The 21,610-nt window shown below is 33.2% G+C and overlaps 1 protein-coding gene across 1 annotated transcript in view; it reads right to left on the reverse strand.

Annotated features, from left to right (window-relative positions):
* Nucleotides 1–6,078: 6,078 nt before the first annotated feature.
* The window catches only part of LOC127720163 (neprilysin-1-like), a 34,606-nt gene continuing 19,074 nt past the window's right edge, over nucleotides 6,079–21,610 (reverse strand). The window contains exons 12-22 of the mRNA XM_052226636.1: nucleotides 18,887–18,985; nucleotides 17,283–17,360; nucleotides 16,428–16,531; nucleotides 15,261–15,319; nucleotides 14,752–14,803; nucleotides 13,079–13,146; nucleotides 12,419–12,558; nucleotides 12,045–12,110; nucleotides 10,378–10,473; nucleotides 8,008–8,084; nucleotides 6,079–6,407 (exon numbers count right to left, since the gene is read on the reverse strand). Of these exons, the coding sequence (XP_052082596.1) occupies nucleotides 6,308–6,407; nucleotides 8,008–8,084; nucleotides 10,378–10,473; nucleotides 12,045–12,110; nucleotides 12,419–12,558; nucleotides 13,079–13,146; nucleotides 14,752–14,803; nucleotides 15,261–15,319; nucleotides 16,428–16,531; nucleotides 17,283–17,360; nucleotides 18,887–18,985 (939 nt within the window). The 3' untranslated portion in view covers nucleotides 6,079–6,307. The remainder of the gene's footprint in view (nucleotides 6,408–8,007; nucleotides 8,085–10,377; nucleotides 10,474–12,044; nucleotides 12,111–12,418; nucleotides 12,559–13,078; nucleotides 13,147–14,751; nucleotides 14,804–15,260; nucleotides 15,320–16,427; nucleotides 16,532–17,282; nucleotides 17,361–18,886; nucleotides 18,986–21,610) is intronic.

The raw sequence follows: 21,610 nt of genomic DNA on the forward strand, positions 1-21,610 counted from the left end.
CTGAGTTTTACTGTGCGTATTGCTATGTGTTTCTTTTTTCTACATTGACTAGAGGTATAGGGGGAGGGTTGAGATCTCACAAAACATGTTTAACCCCGCCGCATTTTTTGCGCCTGTCCCAAGTCAGGAGCCTCTGGCCTTTGTTAGTCTTGTATGTTTTTTAATTTTAGTTCATTTATATGTTTTGGAGTTAAGTGTGACGTCCATTTTCACTGAACTAGCACACTATTTTATTTAGGGGCCAGCTGAGGACACCTCCGGGTGCGGGATTTTCTCGCTGCAATGAAGACCCATTGGTGGCCTTCGGCTGTTGTCTGCTCTTTGGTCGGGTTGTTGTCTCGTTGACATATTCCCCATTTCCATTCTCAATTTTATATATCATAAATTGGTAATCAATGTCACTAAAATGTTCACGAATATAGATTTTTATTCTGAAAGTATGACTCCACTTGCGGGAATTTAATGAAAAAAGTAGTGTTTCGTATCCAGCTTTTGTACGGCAATATTGATTTAAAGCAAACATATGTAGGATTTTTCCCTCAAATCTGTCTACTTTGCTTAATGGACTTGTGTTGAGATCTCACCTGTAGCCTTTGTTGGTCCTGTGTGTTTATAAAAAAAAATGGTTCATTTGTATGCTTTAGGGTTTAGTGAGGCGTTTATGTCGCTGAACAAGTATACATTTATGTATTGCTAAGGGACTAGCTGAAGCCCGCCTCCGGCTGTGGGATTTTTTCGCTGCGTTGAAGACACTTGGCTGCCCTTGGGCTGTTTTCTGCTCTTTGATCGGGTTGTTGTCTCTTTGACACATTCTCCGTTTCCAGTCTCTATTCAATTATTGATAAAAGTTATAGTTATACTACGTTTATTGTTCAATCACAGCGCTTGCATTTTGCGGAAAGATATGGTAAATTTATAGTTTGAAGCAATACTAAAGTATTTCTTTTGTTTAGCTGTATAGTCGGTTTCGAGCATTGCACAGTATCATGTCTTCCTGTACTGCTTTTGACGTTCCTCTTTTATTTAAATCATCTGTGAAGTACGGTTAAGTGTAGGACGGCTAGATTTCTTATACACAGGTTTTGTAATATGCGCTTGCCTACAATGACTGCTAGCATTATTATACAGTTTAATTTGTTATCTATCTTTATGCGTTAATTATTTTAGAGTTAAGAGTTTATATACTGGTATTCATTGCTATGTTTTTTTATACATGTACGTTATGTTAATTTATTATATACTTAGTAGTAAATACAGATAAATTGTATGTGTAATACAAACATTGGCAAGCGTGCTGTATCAGCCAACCGTGATGATATCGATATCAGCACGGTTGCAAAGGCTTTATCACACCTTTAATCTGTATGACGTCACGTCATCGATTACAGTCACTGTTGCAAAGGCTTTATCAAACTCATAATCTGTATGACGTCATGTCAAACCTATAATCTGTATGACGTCATTTCAAACCTCATTACCTGTATGACGTCATGTCACATAAAAAACATCTACGTGAGGTATATGTATATAATAAAGTGTATATGATATGGCTTTTTCAATATCACACACCGTATCAACCCTCAACCAATATAATCCCTCGAGCAGAGATCTTGGGATTATATTGGTGTCTCGGGTTGATACGGATGTGATATTGAAAAAGCCATATGATATTCTCTATCTACTGATCGATATTAAATAAATGAAGGTTTGTGATCTAACAAAAAACTTATTTATCTACACCTTATTTTCATGTGTCTGTCCCGCGTCAGGAACCTCGTCAGTGGTTGTCTGTTATATCTTAATCATCTGTTTTTGATATTTAGAGATTTGGCTTTGCTAGTAAATCTTTGAATGTTTCTGTTACATTTATTATTGGCAACTTTTATAGACTGGGGACGGTTTAAAGATTGACATATCATATAGAAACGTGTTTATTGTTGAAGACTGTATGCTATCCTCTAGATGGCTTTTTGTTATGCTTGTATTTGGGTTGCTATCTCTTTCACGTATACACCCACATCCCCTTTTATTACAATTTAAACTGGTCATATGTAAGACTGGTTTGCACACTTTTCATCTTATTTTAAAAAGGGCTATTATGTGCAACCCTATAAAATAATCGTGCTAAGTGAAAACTATAACTTGTAAATTTATTATAGTCAGTACTCATATGTATAACTCGATTTTGTGATGAAGACGAATCTAGTATCAAAGTGACCAAACTGTCTTATAATATTTTTATTAGGAACGTTGGTTATATTTTGACATAATCTCCCTTCATTTGTGATGAATTGAAATGATAACAACATAGTTATATGCAAAAATGTAATTCTAACACGCTACAAGCGTTTTACCTTAAACTGAACCAATCTAATCTGAACTGATAAGCTTATATATAGCCCTTTTCAAATGATTTTTATAGTTTGTTCTTATGTCATGCAGTTAAACCACTGCCCCAGGTTAGGAGAGTGTTAGGCACCAGCAAACATGTTTAACCCCGCCACATTCTGTATGTGCCTGTCACAAGACAGGTGCCTGCAATTCAGTGGCTGCTGTTTATTTCTATATATCATATTTTTCGTTTAATATCTTGTACTTAAATCATGCCGTTAAAAAATTAAAGCAATTTCGTTTTGTATACAAAACTGAATTTTCATTTTTCTTCTTTATCTTTTGTCTAAATATCATGAATATAACCTTTTTATTTATCGTATTTTCACAGATACATATATTTATATAAACGAATGCTCTTAGCATACAGAATTAAAGCGTGTCACTCTCCAAACAAGATTAACCACGAGCCCATGTAAACAGGCGCTCCGGTCCTACTGCCCGGCGGCAGAATTGGAAGTTATCAACTGTTTGAAAGTAGCTGTATATTGCATACCCGTTACTACCGAACGAGTTCATCTCAAAAAGAAAATATTCGTCTGAAGATGGAAGAGGCTAAATGATTTCTACCTCAAGACACCCTTAGAATGAATGTGATATAGTCATCAGTTACTAACTAACACTGTAACGTTACAGTGTCCTGCCAACATCCATAAATTTGAAATTTAACTAGTTTCAAAAAGTATTATTAATTTTACTGATTTTACAGATAACTGTAGAAACTCAGCCACAATAGTACTGAGGCAGTACGTTTTTCATTTTTCAACTTCTGAACTCACAATTCGCACACTAACTGTATTTTCACCAGCAATCACATGATCCTTGCATAAGTAACATTTTCTTAGATATTATAAACCAGTCAACAATTCAAGCTATATTAGAATTTAAGGATAATCATGAAAAAAAAAAATTTCAATAGAACATTCGAAAAGTTTAAAAACTCATATGGCATTTTTTATTCGAGCGTCACCAACGAGTCTTTTGTAGACGAAACGCGCGTCTGGCGTACAAATTTATAATACTGGTATTTATGACAAGTTTATTTCATTTTAGTTATAAGTGTAGTTCGTCTTATTTTTATCCATACACCTTCCCTATTTATTTCTCATAATTATGCTTTATGCAGGTAGTGCTACGAAATTATACTGTGACGAAAGAATGGTCATGAATTTGTCAGAGAAGTGATTTGGTCCAGTTGAAGTAGATAACATAAATTTGAGACCCCCTTTACATACATCAAGCCATATTTTCTGGGTAAAGCTGCTGGAATTTGCTTTAATTTTAATTGGTATATTTACCAATAAGTCTTTTGGAATATACTCAGTTATGCATGTCTGTTGTACAAGTTGTAGTTTTTAGAAAACATTTAGAGGGGCGGAGGACACCAAAGGGATTTTCAAACTCATTAGTCGAAGGCAAACTGGCAACGTTATAACAAAAACAAACACCGAAACAAACAAACAAAATAGGAAAAAGACGAAACACAAACAACAACCTACACAACACAACATAGAAAACTAATTACTGAAAGCAAAAAGAACCCCACTAAAATCCGGTTATGATATCAGGTGCTCCGGAATAAGGCGACCGTAATTTACTGGTGTCAAAATCTCGTAAATCTATCATTAAGAAGATACAAATTAAGTGAAAAAAACAAAAACTGAGGGAATCTCATGAACTCCGCAAGAGACCGGGTGCGTTGACAGACAGGGTAAGCTTCTTCTTCTATGCGTGCACAAACCTTTGGGTAAGTAGATTCTGCTCCACATATGACAACCGTTGTGTTTCTCAAGTAAGTAAAAATTCGGTGATTAGTCTCATTCATTAAAAATGGGATATGAGGGTATGGATTGGTTCTTCATTTCTGTATTCTTGAATTCTTAGGCCATTTTTCTCTATTTTTTATATTGCCCATTATTCTATACTCTTTATATTAAAGCACCCAATTATTCTCTATTCTTTATGTTGTTTTGCCTATTTTTCTCCATTCATTATTTTGTTGACTCATTTTCTGTAGTATTGGTCCGTTATTCTCTATTTCGTTAACAACACCCAGACCCTCGGAATTGGTATTTACAACAATAATGATACAAAGCTATAGTTTGAAATTTATCTTTATCTCTTTCCATGTACAAGTTCTATCTAATTATTGTATTGATTTCCCATAGGAAGGTAGTATACATATTCGTATCTATGAATATCACTCAATGATGTGGAATCATTGGATGTTGATAAATCTATAATAAAAATTTACACTTCATTTTCTTTATAGACGATATCGCAAGGGTGTGGGTCAGAGTATGTTTTTTTTTATTGTTATAGGTGTTACCTATTTTGACATCGGACTCGGATTTCTTTTAAACTGAGTTTTACTGTGCGTATTGCTATGTGTTTCTTTATTCTACATTGGCTAGAGGTATAGGGGGAGGGTTGTGATCTCACAAAACATGTTTAACCCCGCCGCATTTTTGCGCCTGTCCCAAGTCAGGAGCCTCTGGCCTTTGTTAGTCTAGTATGTTTTTTAATTTTAGCTCATTTATATGTTTTGGAGTTTAGCATGACGTCCATTTTCACTGAACTAGCACACAACTTTATTTAGGGGCCAGCTGAGGACCACCTCCGGGTGCGGGATTTTCTCGCTGCATTGAAGACCCATTGGTGGCCTTCGGCTGTTGTCTCTTTGACATATTCCCCATTTCCATTCTCAATTTTATTGTTTTATTTCTATTGTTTATATGTTTTGTTATTTGGAGTAAACATGGTAAAGGAACTCCGTTTAGCTTTGAGTTAAAAATATACAGTTACGATCGATCATAATGATATGTCATCAAATCTGATGAGATTTTTTCTGAACGTAGAACCCTTGCAATAATTGTTCAGGGGTGTAGTGGAAAATATTATTGAAGGCATAATATCAATTCTTTCGAATCTTTTTGGCAACTGTTAACATATCGCATTGTTGTATTTGTTATTGTCTGGAATATGAACACAATAAGGTTTACTGTTCATTTTGCATTAATCAATCAATTAGTCACAAACCGTTACGACTGACTAGATAAAGTTGGTTAAAAAATGGTAAATAAACTCATCATAGATACTAGGCTTAAAAAGTTAAAAAGTCAAAATAAAGTGTGAAGTTGAATAGCATCGAGGACCGAAAATTCCGTAAGGTCTTGCCAAATACAGCAAAAAGTATTTTATTCATTGGATGGACAATCCTTAGTATTTCGAAAAATTCTAAGTTTTGAAAACAGTTAATTTATATTCATGACTATATCAATGATAATTCGTGGTATGTTTTCTTAATTTTGATTCGGTTAGACCGAAAAAAGCTTGAATTTTAAGATTAACATTAAAAACAGATGTCTGGATCGCTATTTAATTTTATTTCGATGTTATTTTTTTTATTCCCCTTTAGATAATAGTTGTCTAAATGAATGACTAAAAGATCAAAAACTGAAAACAGAAAAAGTCACAATATTTAATTAATTGACAAAACACTGTTTTGTTTAATTTTTATGGCCCGAAAATACTAATTTTTAACGACAAACTAAGTAAAAGTGTAATAATCTTTAGTTCATTTAAAGTTCCTTGATGATGTTGTAGTTTAAATTCCAAGTTATTTTCGTGTTTTTCAAATTAAAAATCAATTAAAACTGTACTTATGCTGATACAGATAAACTTAAAATCAATATATACATCTTTATTTGTATACATAAAAATATCTAAAAATCACAATAAAATAATACAAAAGACATTCAATGGAATTCAATGATTTCACAAACAAATAATTTTACAATAAATCAATACTAATTCCTGATACATTTGTTAGAAATACTCCGTATTTCCTAATTGCCATGTGTATATTTTTAATAATCAAGTTATCACATTTAACAATCATTGAACAACAATCGATTTACCACAAATAACATTTCTTGTAAGGATTCATGTAGCTTCCCTGTTTGCAACCGAAGGCTTGTGAAAAGTCTCTAGAATTCTGCAAGGTTCCTATTACTCTGAAAATATGTTTCAAAAGTTTATATATTAGGATTATTATCCAGATAATAATTATGCAAATATATCAATACCTAACCACAACATTCTTTTTTATTATAACGTCTCCTAATTTTCTCTGTCAATAACCATATTTTTCAATGATATATAAACTCATCACAGATACATGTACCAGGATTAACATTTTGTACGCTAGATGCGCGTTTCGTCTACAAAAGACACACCAGTCACGCTCGAATAAAAAAGTTAAAAAGACAAAATAAAGTACGAAGTTGAAGAGAATTGAGGACTCAAAATTTCGAAATGTCTTGCCATACAGCTAAGGTAATGTATTTTTAGGGTAGATAATGCTGGGTATTTCGAAAAAATTCTAAGTTTTGTAAATAGTTAATTTATAATTATGTCCATATCAATGATAATTCATGTCAACACAGAAGTTCTGACTACTGTGTTGGTGCTACCCCGGGCAGGAACATCCAATAGCAGTGTTTTATAATAACAAACAGCTGAAGGTCAGATTCTCCATTTCAATTAGAACTTATTTAACTATTTCGCAATGATCAGGTTTGAAATAGAAAATGATTTACCTTCATCATGACCAGGAAAGCTCAAACCCTAACACTAAAAGACAAGAATGTATAATATATGTACTTGAATACGTAAATGCCCAAAATGGATATAACAGAATAGCCAAAATCCAATCCATAGATATAAAAAAGAAGATGTGGTATGATTGCCAATGAGACAACTCTCCACAAGAGACCAAATGACACAGAAATTATCAACTATAGGTCACCGTAAGGCCTTCAACAATGAGCAAAGCCCATACCGTATAGTCAGCTATAAACGGACCCGAAATGACAAATGTAAAACAATTCAAACGAGAAAACTAACTGCATAATTTATATACAAAATAATGAACGAAAACAAATATGTAACACATTAACAAACGACACTGCTAGAAAATTAAAATAACACTGTAAACTTTTGTGAAGACTGTGTCCAGAAAATTTTAATTATGTTTTTTACCTCAAGTCATTACTGGTTATACGATCTTCATACACACGAAGAAAATATGTTTTATTCACCTATGATAGGGGCTATATTGCCTTTACCTTGTCCGTCCGACTGTTTGTCCAACAAATATTTTTGTCTCAATTTTCCCAGGTACTTTATATTTGGTCAGCAGCATGAAGATGATATTTCAGAATCATCTCTTTCCTGTTCGCCATTAACAGACAACGTTGACTTTGGATAAATTTGGCTATTCCTTTTAGACACCTTCTGGTCATAAAGTTCCTGACGTTTCAATGTAGTAATAAATCTCTGGATTTCTAATGCTTCAAATTTAGCCTTCCTGATGGCGCTTATATAGAAAAGCGCGTCGAAAGCACGAAATTTATACAGTATTAATTTCATTTACTGGAATGTTATGTATTGTTCGGCTACTGCGCCATGAAATTTTCACAAACATTTGATTTAAGAAATTTTGTTTTAGAAGTTCAACTGATGAAAGAATTCGGTAAGAATCTTGAAATGAACGGTTGATCATTATGAAAGTAACGACACATCGACATATCATAATTTCATATTTATTCTTACCTAAACCGCCCTGGACTGTGTACACCAGTTAATATTCTATTGATTGCACTCTCCCGTCTCATACTACCACACCAAACCTTACAATAATAAAATAGGCAATGAAGATACGAGTGCACTGGAGATGTTTCATAATAGTGTTTTGAAAATATTCTTCATCTTTATAAACGTGTGTGATTTTCATATATTTATATCTATTCTTACCCGTGCAGTTTTGATTAGACTAAAAGCTTATAGGGGACAGGTACTACACACAAATGTACAAGGACCGCTTTGGACCCTAATTATAAAACAAATAGCAATAGGAACATTTCTAATAATAAATTAGTTTCTTAGACGGACCACAGAATTTGAAATTTTATCATCTGTCTTTGTGTAGTTTCTTATTTTTATGGAATTACTTAACAACAGTAAATGATTGCGGTAACATATTATGTACTTTAAGTCGAAAAAAATAAAAAAAAAGGTTCGATGCCGTCAACTTATTTGCTCTGACATTTTATAACTAAAATAAGTAATCAAGATAAAGTACACTGATGACCTAAATTACATGGATGGATAATTGAAAAATTTGCTTAGATAGCTTTTTGTGTGTTAGTTCATAAAATAAATGAAACCAGGAAAACAGACCTCCTATCAATTGTTCTGAATATTAGCCGACCAGTCTTTGCCCTTACTTGCTTATTTTGGAAGAAGCAAAAAGGAATTTTGAAGTCATTGGTTTGACCCAACCAGGGATCGAAGCTACGACCTCTTCCCAGTACTTAAGGTAAGTATGCTACCACGAGACCAACAAGATGTTTTATACATATTTGGCATTGAGCGTTACTGATGAAGGTAAATCCAGAAGAGTGCTTCGGACGCATGAAATAATTAAACGTGTTGTTTTCAATTTTTTACACCACTGGGTCGATACCTCTGCTGGTGGACTATCAGTCCCCGAGGGTATCATCAGCTCAGTAGTCAGTACTTCGGTACTGACATGATTTATAACAAACATTTCTAAAATTGTCCGTTTATAAATTTTGAAATTATAAAGAAACTAAGGTTTCAACTCCACCAGGCAAAGTTGACCTTAGATGAATTTGGCTATTTGTTTTAGGTATTTTTGTCATATAGCTCTTCAACTGTTTCGGTACTTATACATCCCTCGGATTTCAAATGTTTGGCATTGAGCGTTCCTGATGAAGGTAAATCCAGAAAAGCGCTTCGGACGCATGAAATTATTAAACGTGTTGTTTTCAATTTTTTACACCACTGGGTCGATACCTCTGCTGGTGGACTATCAGTCCCCGAGGGTATCATCAGCTCAGTAGTCAGTACTTCGGTACTGACATGATTTATAACAAACTTTTCTAAAATTGTCCGTTTATAAATTTTGAAATTATAAAGAAACTAAGGTTTCAACTCTCCCTCAGGCAAAGTTGACCTTAGATGAATTTGGCTATTTGTTTTAGGTATTTTTGTCATATAGCTCTTCAACTGTTTCGGTACTTATACATCCCTCGGATTTCAAATGTTTGGCATTGAGCGTTCCTGATGAAGGTAAATCCAGAAAAGCGCTTCGGACGCATGAAATTATTAAACGTGTTGTTTTCAATTCTTTACACCACTGGGTCGATACCTCTGCTGGTAGACTATCAGTCCCTGAGGGTATCATCAGCTCAGTAGTCAGTACTTCGGTACTGACATGATTTATAACAAACTTTTCTAAAATTGTCCGTTTATAAATTTTGAAATTATAAAGAAACTAAGGTTTCAACTCTCCCTCAGGCAAAGTTGACCTTAGATGAATTTGGCTATTTGTTTTAGGCATTTTTGTCATATAGCTCTTCAACTGTTTCGGTACTTATACATCCCTCGGATTTCAAATGTTTGGCATTGAGCGTTCCTGATGAAGGTAAATCCAGAAAAGCGCTTCGGACGCATGAAATTATTAAACGTGTTGTTTTCAATTCTTTACACCACTGGGTCGATACCTCTGCTGGTGGACTATCAGTCCCTGAGGGTATCATCAGCTCAGTAGTCAGTACTTTGGTACTGACATGATTTATAACAAACTTTTCTAAAATTGTCCGTTTATATATAAATTTTGAAATTATAAAGAAACTAAGGTTTCAACTCTCCCTCAGGCAAAGTTGACCTTAGATGAATTTGGCTATTTGTTTTAGGTATTTTTGTCATATAGCTCTTCAACTATTTCGGTACTTATACATCCCTCGGATTTCAAATGTTTGGCATTGAGCGTTCCTGATGAAGGTAAATCCAGAAAAACGCTTCGGACGCATGAAATTATTAAACGTGTAGTTTTCAATTTTTTACAGAAATGTGGAAAGAAACATAGTTTTAATGTATATAATCATCCGCCATTACCTGAGCAAAACCAATAAAGAAAAGCTGGTCATGGTTATATTTCAATCCGGGAAGCTGTTTTTCTTCACCATTTTCTTCTACCCATCTTTTATATGCCTATATTTATACAAACAGACTACAGACATTTATTGAAGCAATTATTGATGTAGTCATGTCTTTTTTCGGCCAAGTGTCAGATGACAATATATGTTGAAAAACACAATTCAGATCTTTTCTTTCTGAATTATTTGGTAGATGTTTATAAAACTTAACTTGCGTATAGAATACTGACACACACACGGTGAAATGTCAATAGATGAGAGAGATAACGGATAAAGAAATTTAACAAATACTGTCATAAATTGTTTACAATGTCATAGTAAAATATAGCAACAATACAAAATCAATGGGACAATCACGGTCACACCAAGAAAATGCGTTGCTAGCAGTGATCCTCACTGAATAGATAATAGATATAAGAAGATGTGTTATGAGTGCCAATGAGACAACTCTCCATCCAAGTCACAATGTGTAAAAGTAAAACATTATTGGTCAAAGTACGGCCTTCAACACGGAGCCTTGGCTCAAACCCAACAGCAAGCTATAAAGGACCCCAAAAATGACTAGTGTAAAACCATTCAAACAGGAAAACCAACTGTCTAATCTATATAAAAAACGAGAAACGAGAATAACTTATGAACCACATCAACAAACGACAACCACTGAACATCAGGTTCCTGACTTAGGACAGGTGCAAACAAATGCAGCGGGTAAAGCCATAATTATTATTGTTCCCAGACCTACGCATAATTTAAAAGTTTGAAAGGTCAAATGTGATTATAAAAAAATTTTCCTTGTTTAAAATATGTTATGTTTGCTAATGTATCAGATTTCACTAGTTAGGTTGACACTTTAGAAGTACCATTATGTTTGATGAAGACGTTACGTTTTATTTGAATTTGTTTGATATTTTTTTCAGTTTATCCAATCGACATTATAAGTCAAAGTATTTGGTCCAAGATGAAACTGAAAATTGAAAACATCATATTTATAATATGATGTTGTGTTAAGCATTGACTGTGTAAAACAAGTAGCCAAGGTTGAAGACATAATGCAAGATTCTCAATTTTTAAATTTTCAAAAATTATTCTGAAAATATCCATTAATTTTTCTATAATATAAACCGAAGAAAAAGTCTCAAATTTAAAAAAAGACGCTTCATATAAACGACATTTCTTGGTAATGTGCAGACGACATGAGAATGAATTTTTGATTCCGATTTTCCTGCTATTTTTTTTCAAGCCGCGCTATGAGGATGCAAACTTCTATTACATTAAGCTCCGGCTATTTACTAGATTTACGGATCGAACGCATACTATTAACTACACACATATACTGACTATTTATGCAAAGGTTAACTGACTAAGATTGTCAGTTTTCCTACCGAAGGTCGGTGGTTCACTCCGGTCACTCCGACTTCCTTCACCAATAAAAAACTAACCGCCAGGAAATAGCACAATAGTGGCGATAAACACCTATCAATCAATCAAAATTATGGAAAGGAATACTTTTCCCGATAAAATAATTTTAATTCTTTCGCAAAATAAAAAAAGAACTCTTATCATCAAAGAACATTCTAACATTTGTATAAAAATTGATAATTATTCGAAATATCATAGTGTGATTACCCTGAAACTTTGCTTCAAGCCACCATTATCTGCTATGTTCTCTCCCAAAGTGTTTATGCCATTCACCTGTAAAGTGAAAAAATGTTCTGTTTATTTTAGTACGCTATCATATAGTTACTTGACCGTTCTGTTAGTTTTGTAAAAATGTCTACCGACTGTTTGTCTGGAATAATCTTCATCAATTTCAAAATGTTACTATCGCAAAAAACATGAAACATTTTTTAATTCAAAACAAAGGAAAAAGCTTAAACTACCATGGTCTTACATTTAAATGTCAGTGTCTTTTTATAAACACTAAAAACGTTTGCGTTGTCGGCTAATTAATATATATTTGCTTTACATTATTACTGATCTTTATAGAACAGAGTACACACGTTTAAACCTTCATCAACCAACTCTGGAAGAGTAAAACTACTGTATTGGTTTACTAAGCACTGTGTTTGTGTATCAAACCTCTTGATCACTTCATCCGACCACCACTGGACTAGATTGCCATCTTTGTCATATTGCCTTCCTGTTAGAAAGTAAATTTGTACAAACTTTGTAGGAAAACTCATACTTAAAGTTCGACATGCTTAAACTATGATTTCCTACAGAATATTACTTGAAGAAAATTAATTCACATCATTAAATTATTTGCATTCATCAATGGTTGTGGACATGGGTCTTCTGACGCAAATTAGGAACGGGTCCACGACATCACTGATTCATTAGGTGATTGTCCTAGAGATCTATAGATTGTTTTGATAATATTTCCTTTATTTTCTATTAATTTTGTTTGAAACAACACTTTTCTATTGATTTGGTAAACAAATGATTTTAAAATTACACTTTCAAGCACGACTGTTACCAAACTGTGTACCAATCAACACAATAATGGTGTATAAGAGTGCACACATTTGAAATGGTTTATAAATGACTTCGAACAACTGAGGCTAATGGCCATGCATGAAGCTAACAAATACTCTGTCCAACAGGATCAGAAAAAAAGAGAAAAAGATCACTACTATCTATATAAAATCTATATATCAAACCTCTATCATCAAAACCATGTGTTATTTCATGACCAATGACGACTCCAATTCCTCCATAGTTCAAGGATCTATGATAAAAGAAATAAGTTCTTATCCGAATTGAAATTAAGATGATAAATGCTTTGTCATATATATCATGTACTTTCTAAATAATATTCAATTTGCTCGATTGTGTAAAAAGTAAAATAAGAAAAATACTGAACTCCAAGGAAAATTCAAAACAGAAAGTCCTTTATCAAATGGCAAAATCAAAAGCTCAAACACATCAAACAAATGGAAAACAACTGTCATATTCCTGACTTGTAGAAAAAGTCAGTTTCGACACCTCCCGGGACGTGTACTGGCTAGTACTTCGCCCCTATTCGAACATCTGGATACCCGATATCAGAGTTTGGATAAACAGAAACATAAATCAAATAGAACTCAACAATTTACTTGCAAATGTAAAACATAGTCAAATGAAATAAAATAGGACTAGTATTTCAAAAGTTTAGCTCAAAAATGAAATGCAATTAAATAGTAATAGTTCGCAAATGAAATCAAAAAGCTAAGTATTTCAAGAAAAATGAAATAAAAAAAGAAGGGTAATATTCAAAATTCAAATTCAGAGAGTAAACGTAATTGTATTTCTAAACTTCGCGTTGCTATTGAATCAGTGGATTAGAGAAGGGTGGCTGTGGAACACTGACGTCTCGGATATACAAGTGGAGATAGGGCTTCTCTCTACCAGAGCAACTTCTGATTTACTACTACTATTACGGGGTGTTTAACTACCTTGACTGTCTATTACGCCCTCGCACGATCGGATCATTACTTCCAAAGATACAATTAATGATATGGTATTGAAGAAATATTGAATAAATCAATATTCATCAAATATATAAAATGATTTTAAATTTGAATACTTTTATAGTAAAATTATTAAAGCTACTTCATATTTTAGCATGTCTAGACCAAATTAAACCTCAAATAAACATTTACTTAAGACAATTCTTCTTAATAGAAACTAAAAAAGGGAGTAATCCGATTCATCCATTACAATTGATTGATCGGATATAACGCCACTTTCAGCATTTTTGGCTATACTGTGGCGGCAATTTACTTTATCTAAAAAAAATGACATTCATTACAATTGATTGCATGATTTGAATGATTGTGTTTAACGCCACTTTCAGCACATTTGACTATACCTTATCTTTGAGTATATAAAAAATCAACTATATTATCGCCTATTTACGTACTTTTTACCTAAACTACAACATGCGCACCTGGTGCAGTTAAATTGGTAGCGTCTATGTTATATTTCCGATAGCATTGAGGAGTGATAAATTACGAAATTTTTCGTACTACACAACAGACATCAAGATAGTACCATAGTTTTCAATCATAGACAGATGACTCATCAATATGTCAAGATTTAAATTATCCCAAGTGTATACAACTTGTGAATATATTTAACAAAAACAATCCATATAAAAATATTGCTTCAATACATTAATAACGATTTACATCTTAAGTACTAAATCATATTCGTTTAAAGGCTGGACGATGTCTTAATGAACTAAGTTACGCACGGTTGCGATGAATGGAATTTGTAATTGTTCACAATATGTGTGCTGGATTTGTATTCTGACTTCAACTATCTTACGAATAAGTGTTCGAATCACACTTACTTTGGTCGGCCTTTGCTGTAGAATGGTGGCTGAAGTATTCCTGCTGGAAACACTGTAAATATACATGTATATGTACATTTTTAAGGATTAATGGTGTAAAGATTAAGGTATAAAAAACATATTTGCAAATATTTGGCATTTTTTAATATCTTCTCTTTTAATTTTTTCTTCAAATCCACATGATTTTCATTTGTAAATGAATTTCATTGCTGTATTACTGGGTATGTTTAACCCAAATCATGTCAAAACTATTGAAATAAACTGCAGAACGTGTGAATGCATTCCTAAAATCATTCTATCACGAAATATGCTGAACTGTCTAGACAAAAATGAAAAAAAAAAAACTGTTCCTGTATCTTTGATGATACTTTTTTTCTGTCACAACCCTTGTTGATGTGATAAGACATTTGAATTGTCTGTGTACTGTGTAAGATACTTGCTTAGCGAGTGTTAAATGTTTAAAATATTCATAAGATAAAACATAAAGCGTGACACACTACACAACTTACTAATTCGATTATAAACCGAGTTGTAATACGCATTCACTGTCGCAGGAGCCGTACTCCACCTACAAAGTACCTAACTTATTAATGTCATTATGTAACAATTAACATGATTATGATTTCTTCGATTTTATAATTTATGCAGTTTTACACATCGGTAACGGTTCCATGGGTCCAAACACAAGCCCAACAAAAGCAAATATGTTGCTTAAACAATGATTCGAACTGGAAAGAGCTGCGAGTTTGGTTATAACTCGGCATCCTCTACGGACAAAAATGAATGTAATCAATAACAGTTGTTTTGTATCACCATTGCATGCCTTGTTGCAAAATGCTTACATGGAGTCAATAAGTGTTTTCAAGTTGTTGAGTGCACATACAAGAAATCACTATTCTTTGTTACTTCATAAAATGTTATTCACGGTATACTACAAATCCTTTCTGCAACGTGTGCTCAATGTGATTTGAAGATCGCTATACTAATGTTGCCTATATTGGAATATTTGTATTATTTATATTGGTGGTTACACTTACTCTAAGTATATAGAAAAACACATTAATTTTTATCAGTAATTTGCATTAGAAAATAAAACTGAATAGAATGAACATCGTAATAGGGACAGTAGTATTGTAACCACTACTGGCAGAGATGGTTCGAATTCGCATAAAGCCAAATTCATACAAAACCTCATTAAACAATCAGAAAAGACATAATGCCAAATTCTGTCACGTTTAGTTCGAATGTTTTGATGTTCGATGTCCTGTCAATCTTCTTCAGGCAGAGTTTGCATCTAATATACATGTATTACTATGAACTTAAGATTGAAAAGCTACTTAAAGTAAACTGTCTGCTTTCTATCTGGATCTCGTTCTTGAAATTGACACAGAGGGAAGACCTCAAACTAGGAGATATGTCTCAACTCACAGGAGAAATATATGTGCATTCTTTGATCTTAAGATAGGATAGTCGTCGGATCTGATTTACCGATTGTGATTTATTCCATAACCAAATTCTTTTTTACTGCGTCTTGATTCTCTATTGGTTTACACATTTTGAACATCGGTAAACTATTGTTACCTTATCTTTCTTGTTCATGTAAGTATTGGCATCCTTAGACATAAGCCCTTTTTTTAAAAGCATACTTGTAACTATAAAGATTTTATCATACTTACACATTCTTATTGACAGGCTCCCTTAGGAATAGGAAACTGTCAGCAGATATAGAACTGATTACATTCAGTACATTTGCCAAGTATGTGTCAGCATGTATGGTAACCTGAATATAATAATTTGCAAAACAGAACTGAGCTTAAACCAAACCAGTTTTAAACAAATTGTCAAACTCAAAGAAATTATTACAGTCCTTTAGTAACATATTTTAGTTGTGATTACATCGCTAGTGAGGAGAGCAGAAATAAGTATTTGAACATTTATAAATTGCAAGTCCTTTTTTTTTCAAATAAATGATATATACTAGGAAGATACTATGAACTGATAGTCAAGTGTGTACAAATTACTACGTCTTTATCTTCGTTTATGGTCGATGCTACTGTTGATAAACGTTTCCCAGTAGTCAGCACTTTTGTGGTGACATGACATTATCATTGACATGTTCAGTTTCTGTGAATTTACTGTTATAAAAATAGGATTACTTAAAATACTGAGGGTTTTCTATCTTCTCAGGTATAGATTGCCTAGCCGTATCTGGCACAACTTTTCGGAATTTTCGGTTTTTAAAGCTCTTTTAATTTCGGATTTGATTTCGCCTTCCAGCTGTTTTGAGTCGAGCACCATTGATAAGTCTTGTGTAGACGAAACGCACGTCTTGTGTACCAAATTATAAGCCTTTTATCTTTGATAAGTTTTCAAAACTTTAATATAACTGATTCTTATATCTTATTTTTGACGTCTTAACTAGTGATTAGCGGTCATAAACACTGATGATGGATACAGTTCAAGATCTTTGAATATGCTCGTCAGATAAATGTCATGTATGTCCTGGTTGTCCTATGACTTAAATTACATACATTCTGATAAATTTCATTCAATATCTCATCATCCATAATGTCATCTTGGTATCCTATCTTCTTTTGAATAAAATCTGCCTGTGTAAAACAATAGATACTTTTGATATATAAATATAATAAAAATAACACAATACGTTATAGATTTGGTGCGTTCAAAGAGCTTTTCTGGCTTAACATTCACCAGGAACGCACAAAACCTAAACAATTAAAAGCTAAGGATGTATAAATATTTGGATACGTGAAAAACTATTTGACCGAAATGGACATAAAAATATGAGCCAACTGACTCTCAGTTCAATTTTGCTAAAGAGAGTTTTAACCTTAGTGTTTAAATAACTTCTTAAACTATCAATAGAGAATTTATATGATAATGGTACCGTATAAATAGAACATATAATGAGAATAACTACAGCGGAAAGTGGTTGTTATTGCAGAGCATGATTTCCCTCATGCAGCCATCATAGAATTTTGTAAATATTGACTTCGATTGTTGATTTATGTAATGATGACACCTCACAGTCACTAATACTATTTCCATTTACTTATTTACATAATTGCCTTTCTTTGTTGTGGTGGCATTTTATGGTGCTTGCTCATATGCGGTCTTGCATTGTCCTTGGGTCTTTTGGTAAAACAAAACCTATACTGTAATTTTTCCTCTGACAAACTCACTCTGTTAATGTGTTACTTTTTAGGTATAAATTTACAAAACATATTATCATCACCAATAAACTCGAACTAAAACTAACTATCGTAAAAAGTCATTTTTTATCTATTTAAAGTCCTTCAGTTTAGAAAATATTGTTACACATTTACTTTGATTGTATTAACAGACTAATTATATAGATCCTCTTTCTTGGATTCGAGATATTTGCAATGATTTAGGATACATTTGAAACAAATTGAAGAATTCAAAAAATAAAATATTTATAGTGTTAAATGGAAATCAGCAAAAACTATTGCGTGTATGGAATGAAATTTAGCGTAAGTATTGGAAGTTAACAAGAAAACGCGTTTCTTAATATAAAATAATGTAATGTTAATGTAATTAGGGCAGCCATGAAAGTTGAAAGTTTTATGCTGATATTACATGGCAATAAAATGTGTTGAGTGCCAACTGGAAACAGAAACTACTTTCAACTTTGTAAAATTTATCAAAGTTCAAAAAATATCGAACAAAAAGCAATGCAAAGCCAAAAAGATATAGACAACCACCCAGTTTATTAATATATAGATGTGTGTGTGTGTGTAACTGTATCATGCTTAAAACTCAAGGAAAGTATATAAAAGCAGCGTTGTATATGATGCTATAGACAAACAAAATTATTCATTCATTTTGACAAATCATGGAAACATATTTCAAAATAAAAATGCTCATGTATATCTATTCCCAAACTAATGGATATACCTTCTTTTGAAAAAAAAATCATTAATTTAAGAAAATCAAAAACAGAAGAAAATAGATATAATATCATATTTGAAAATGGTTAGTAAGAGTAAAATAATATCAATATCGTTTTACTTCGAATTTTCAAATTGCCTTATTTTATTAGAGATAGTGTAATCGTAATCATATTTGTTCTTTCTGATGAACGTTTGTTTACCTTTTCCCGAGCAACAACACGTGTAGCATCATCCATCCAATCAGCATGGTCTAATAATTCATGAAAAGACTCGAGCAGATTACCAATCAATTGTAATGTCTGTAATTTATAAAATTAGATTTTGAGCATATGTGACCGTCGTGTTTTTTCCTGTACATAAAATTTGTAAGTCTAATCTAAATCATGCAGCAACTTAAGTGTTTATGATCTGAACACTTGCATAGAATAAGAGTAATATTTCATTGGTGTGTCCCTTATAACATATGCCAATTTTGAGATATGAGAAAATTCATCAGTGGTAACAATTTGTACTGTAATACGCCTGGCACGCGCTTTCCATTTTTATAGAGACAAACCATTAGTGCGCTCGAATAAAATCGAATCAAAAGCTGTAAAGTTTGACAAAATAGAGAGAGGAGAAACCAAGAAACAAATCATTTCAAATAAAAACATACATCACCATAGGCAAAATTACTAACGACGAAAAGATAAATAACAAATCTCTACAAAAAAATCTACCAAAAACATTGGGTAAAATAAGGTGTTTTTGGAAGGTTAACATACCCTGCTCCACAAGTGGCACCCGTCTTGTTATACCTTACTAAGTATGTTGATACGTCTTGTCAAGTATTTGGGCATCACGCAATAGCGGATTGTTAAATGACTCTATCTATTCATAAGACATCCCTAAATTCATAAACATGTAAATTCTCAAACCTGGTCAAATTTAAAATTTTGAAATTGAATAACATTTATCAGGACAAAAGATAGACACAACTGTTACCAGAAAAAAAAAACATCATTTCTCATTTGAGCTATAAAAAAAGCACAAAGTACAACACTGAAAACTAAAACAAAAGCAACATGACTACCTTTGAAATAAAACTAGGGATGAATCAGATGCGCCACTAGTGGCATACTTTTAACTAGTCGCAAATGTTAAGTCTTATTTGATATTGTCACAATCGAGAATAAAATGCTCCGCTGGGCGCAGCTTGATACGACTGCAGAGGTCGAACCCTGAACAGTTGGGGCAAGTATGGACACAACATTCAAGCTTGATACAGCACTGAATTTGGATTGTGATTAAATATTTGACACAGCATAGGTTTCTGACACAGAATGAATGTGGTCTAAGAACTTAAAATGTTTTAATTTACCTATTCAAACCATATCATTATTATTTGCTTTTATATAAAAATCAGAAATAACCAATTTAAAATAGAAATTTTAAAGAAAAAAAAGGGAAAAAACAATCCCCCCTCAAATTTTGTGAACCCCCTTATGATTCATCACCCCCAAACTCAATCCCAGCCTTCTCTTTGTGTTACAATGTATGATGCCTTGCCGTACAATTTCAGAGAGATCCGTACACTTGAACACAGTTATTGTCTGGAAACTAGAAAAATGCTTGTTTTTTTTGCCCCTTTTTGGCCCCAAATTCCTAAACGTTTAGGGCAATTACCCCCAAACTCGAACCCAGCTTTTCCTTTGTGATATGGAACCTTGTTGTACAATTTCATAAAGATTCATACACTTTCACACAAGTTATTGTCCTGAAACTAGAAAAATGCTTGTTTTTTGGCCCCTAATTCCTAAACTTTTGAGGCAATTACCCCCAAAAACAATCCCAGCCTTTCCTTTGTGGTATGGTACCTTGCAGTACAATTTCAGAGAGATCCATACACTTGAACACAAGTAATTGTCTGGAAACTAGAAAAATGCTTATTTTTGGCCCCCTTTTGGAATCCTTATTCCTAAACGTTTTGGGCAATTACCCCCAAACTCAATTCTAGCTTTCCCTTTGTGATAAGGAACCTTGTAGTACAATTTCAGAAAGATCCATACACTTCAACACAAGTTATTGTCATGAAACTAGAAAAATGCTTGTTTTTTGCCCCTTTTTTTGCCCCTAATTCCTAACATTTTGAGGCAATTACCCCCAAAATCAATCCCAGCATTCCCTTTGTGATATGGAACCTTGTGGTACAATGTCAGAGAGATCCATACACTTACACACAAGTTATGTCTGGAAGTTACAAAAATGCTTATTTTTGGCCCCTTCTCCTTATTCCTAAACGTTTTGGGCAATTACCCCCAAACTCAATTCTAGCTTTCCCTTTGTGATATGGAACCTTGTAGTACAATTTCAGAAAGATCCATACACTTAAACACAAGTTATTGTCATGAAACTATTCCTTAACTGTTGGTACCATAACCCCCAAAATCAATCCCAACCTTCCTTTTGTGGTATTGGACCTTGTGGTAAAATTTCATAGAAATCCATTCACTTAAACTAAAGTTAGAGTGCGAAAACCAATGTGTCTTCGGACGACGACGACGACGACGACGATGCCGACGACGACGACGCCAACGTCATATCAATATAAGACCACAAAATTTTTTTTGCGGTCGTATAAAAAGAAACAGTTGGTGGTTACTAGAATTTATTCGTGGTCATCTGTGATACAGTTATTTCATAATATCAACACAAAACCTGATGGCGTCTGTTACACTTTCGAAGGGATGACTTGAACTTTACCTTTTGGAACCCCTAATGCAATAGCGTCCTTGTAAACAAAATACTTTATCAAGAAAATCGGGATAAGAAACGAAATCCCTGGAATATCGTATCAACTGTGAGATATGTATATATACTCCATATGCATGCGCATTGAAACGTTTTGAAAAACAAAAATTCGAAAAACAAGTCCAAAATTTGCC

This window comes from Mytilus californianus, unplaced genomic scaffold, assembly GCF_021869535.1.
Source record: "Mytilus californianus isolate M0D057914Y unplaced genomic scaffold, xbMytCali1.0.p SCAF_11, whole genome shotgun sequence".
Classification (NCBI taxonomy): Eukaryota; Metazoa; Mollusca; class Bivalvia; order Mytilida; family Mytilidae; genus Mytilus; species Mytilus californianus.